The 1648-nt window shown below is 33.6% G+C and overlaps 1 protein-coding gene across 1 annotated transcript in view; it reads right to left on the minus strand.

The window, feature by feature from the left end:
- The window catches only part of LOC119587028 (serine/threonine-protein kinase/endoribonuclease IRE1-like), a 49447-nt gene that overhangs the window by 5544 nt on the left and 42255 nt on the right, over positions 1-1648 (minus strand). The window contains 3 exon segments of the mRNA XM_037935770.1: positions 360-545; positions 679-870; positions 1020-1170. Of these exon segments, the coding sequence (XP_037791698.1) occupies positions 360-545; positions 679-870; positions 1020-1170 (529 nt within the window).

Below are 1648 nucleotides of genomic sequence, written 5' to 3' on the forward strand. Positions count from 1 at the left end.
CGGCATGCGTGTGCGTGTTGTGGTGAATGAATGTAAGAATGCATGTGAATTTTTATTCTACAATTCTATAATCAATAAAACAATTTCAAAAGCAATGACATTATACTTTTCAAAAGGTATGGTTATCTATGTGCATGATTACATGGGAAAGTTACATACTTTATATGTACAGCCGAAGTACATGATCCATAAATGAATGCAATAACCAACTTCAATTGATAGAATAAACAACAATCAAAACTAATTACATAAACACTTTCAGATAAATAACTCTTAATTCAAAAAGAATCTCACCTGAAAATTAAAGGATTTTTTTTTTATTATTAATAGCATACTTGTATCGTTGTCAGTTAACTTACCTGGAAAAAGTTATAAAAAGTATCATAATATTTTGTGAATATAGGTTCTGACTTGACACAATGCATTGCAATCCAAGTATGGATGAGCAATTTCGGAAACCGGTCTGTCCAGTATGATACAAACTCATCTGGAATGCGCCCAAACACTATTCGGGCCTCCTCCTTAAGCTCCCGGTAATGGTTTCTCTGTGAAGTGCAGAATCATTATGAAAATTTATGAAAAAGTATACATTTTATAGTAAAATTTATGTAAGTTATATGACAAAAAGCAGAAGATAAGAACAAAGTACACAGTTTTAACAAAACAAGATGATCCTACCTTATTTCTAAGAGCTCTGAGGAGATCCCTGACAGACCATCCTTTATAATCTCTAAATCTGCGAAGGTCTTCTGCAATGACAGCATGCATGTGTTGACGCCAGTCTCCTCGAACCACATCTAAATTCCCTCGCTCAAGGTTCATCACAACCAAACTGTCTCCACCTTCTTTCTCTACACGATCACTCACATCCTATAAAGAAATTACTTTTTAACTTAGTAACAAAAGTAATTTTTTTTCACAATGCATCCATGATGTAGTGTAATCTGTAAAATGTTTATCAGTTAGCAAGAGAGTATGTGTTGACAATTTTAATAACTGATTTTATTTTCACATCTTACCTGGAAGAAACCTAGAACTTTCTCTTTACTCCAGTAGAATGGGTGTTTTTGGATGGCAGATATGGGTGGGCGTTCTGATGCTTTGCTGCTAATCATTTTTTCTATTAGAATCCTACAGCAGACATCTTTTTCATCACTTAGGTCATCAAGTCTGAAATATAAAAGTACTACATTGGAATTCCTAAAAAAAATGGATATATGGACTTCCTTACTTCATATTTACATAAATTACAATTATAATGACAATCCTACTCATAAAACTACTAAGATGTTCAAGAGAATAATGGTAAAGTAAAGCACTGGCAGAACAAACTAGGAGCAGACTGTGGTTCTTAATGCCAAGTGTCCAAAGAATCAGCCTAAACCAACACATAAATCAAATAACAAGCTCTCTAGTTTGTTACTTTAGTATTTCAGTTAATGTTTGCTGTGCATTTGTATTCCTGCAGCCTTTTTACAGAAGTATAAAGCTATATGTTTAAACACAAATGGGTAATACTGTAGCTCCACAATAGACACATGCAAAAAACCTCTCCATTACTGTCCAGTGTCTGTCTTGATGAATTTAGTTTACAACAGAAACTACCTAACCCTTCTTGACACATATCATGCTAAAAGCTTGGTTGTTC

The sequence above is a fragment of the Penaeus monodon genome, chromosome 22, assembly GCF_015228065.2.
Source record: "Penaeus monodon isolate SGIC_2016 chromosome 22, NSTDA_Pmon_1, whole genome shotgun sequence".
In the NCBI taxonomy this organism is placed as follows: Eukaryota; Metazoa; Arthropoda; class Malacostraca; order Decapoda; family Penaeidae; genus Penaeus; species Penaeus monodon.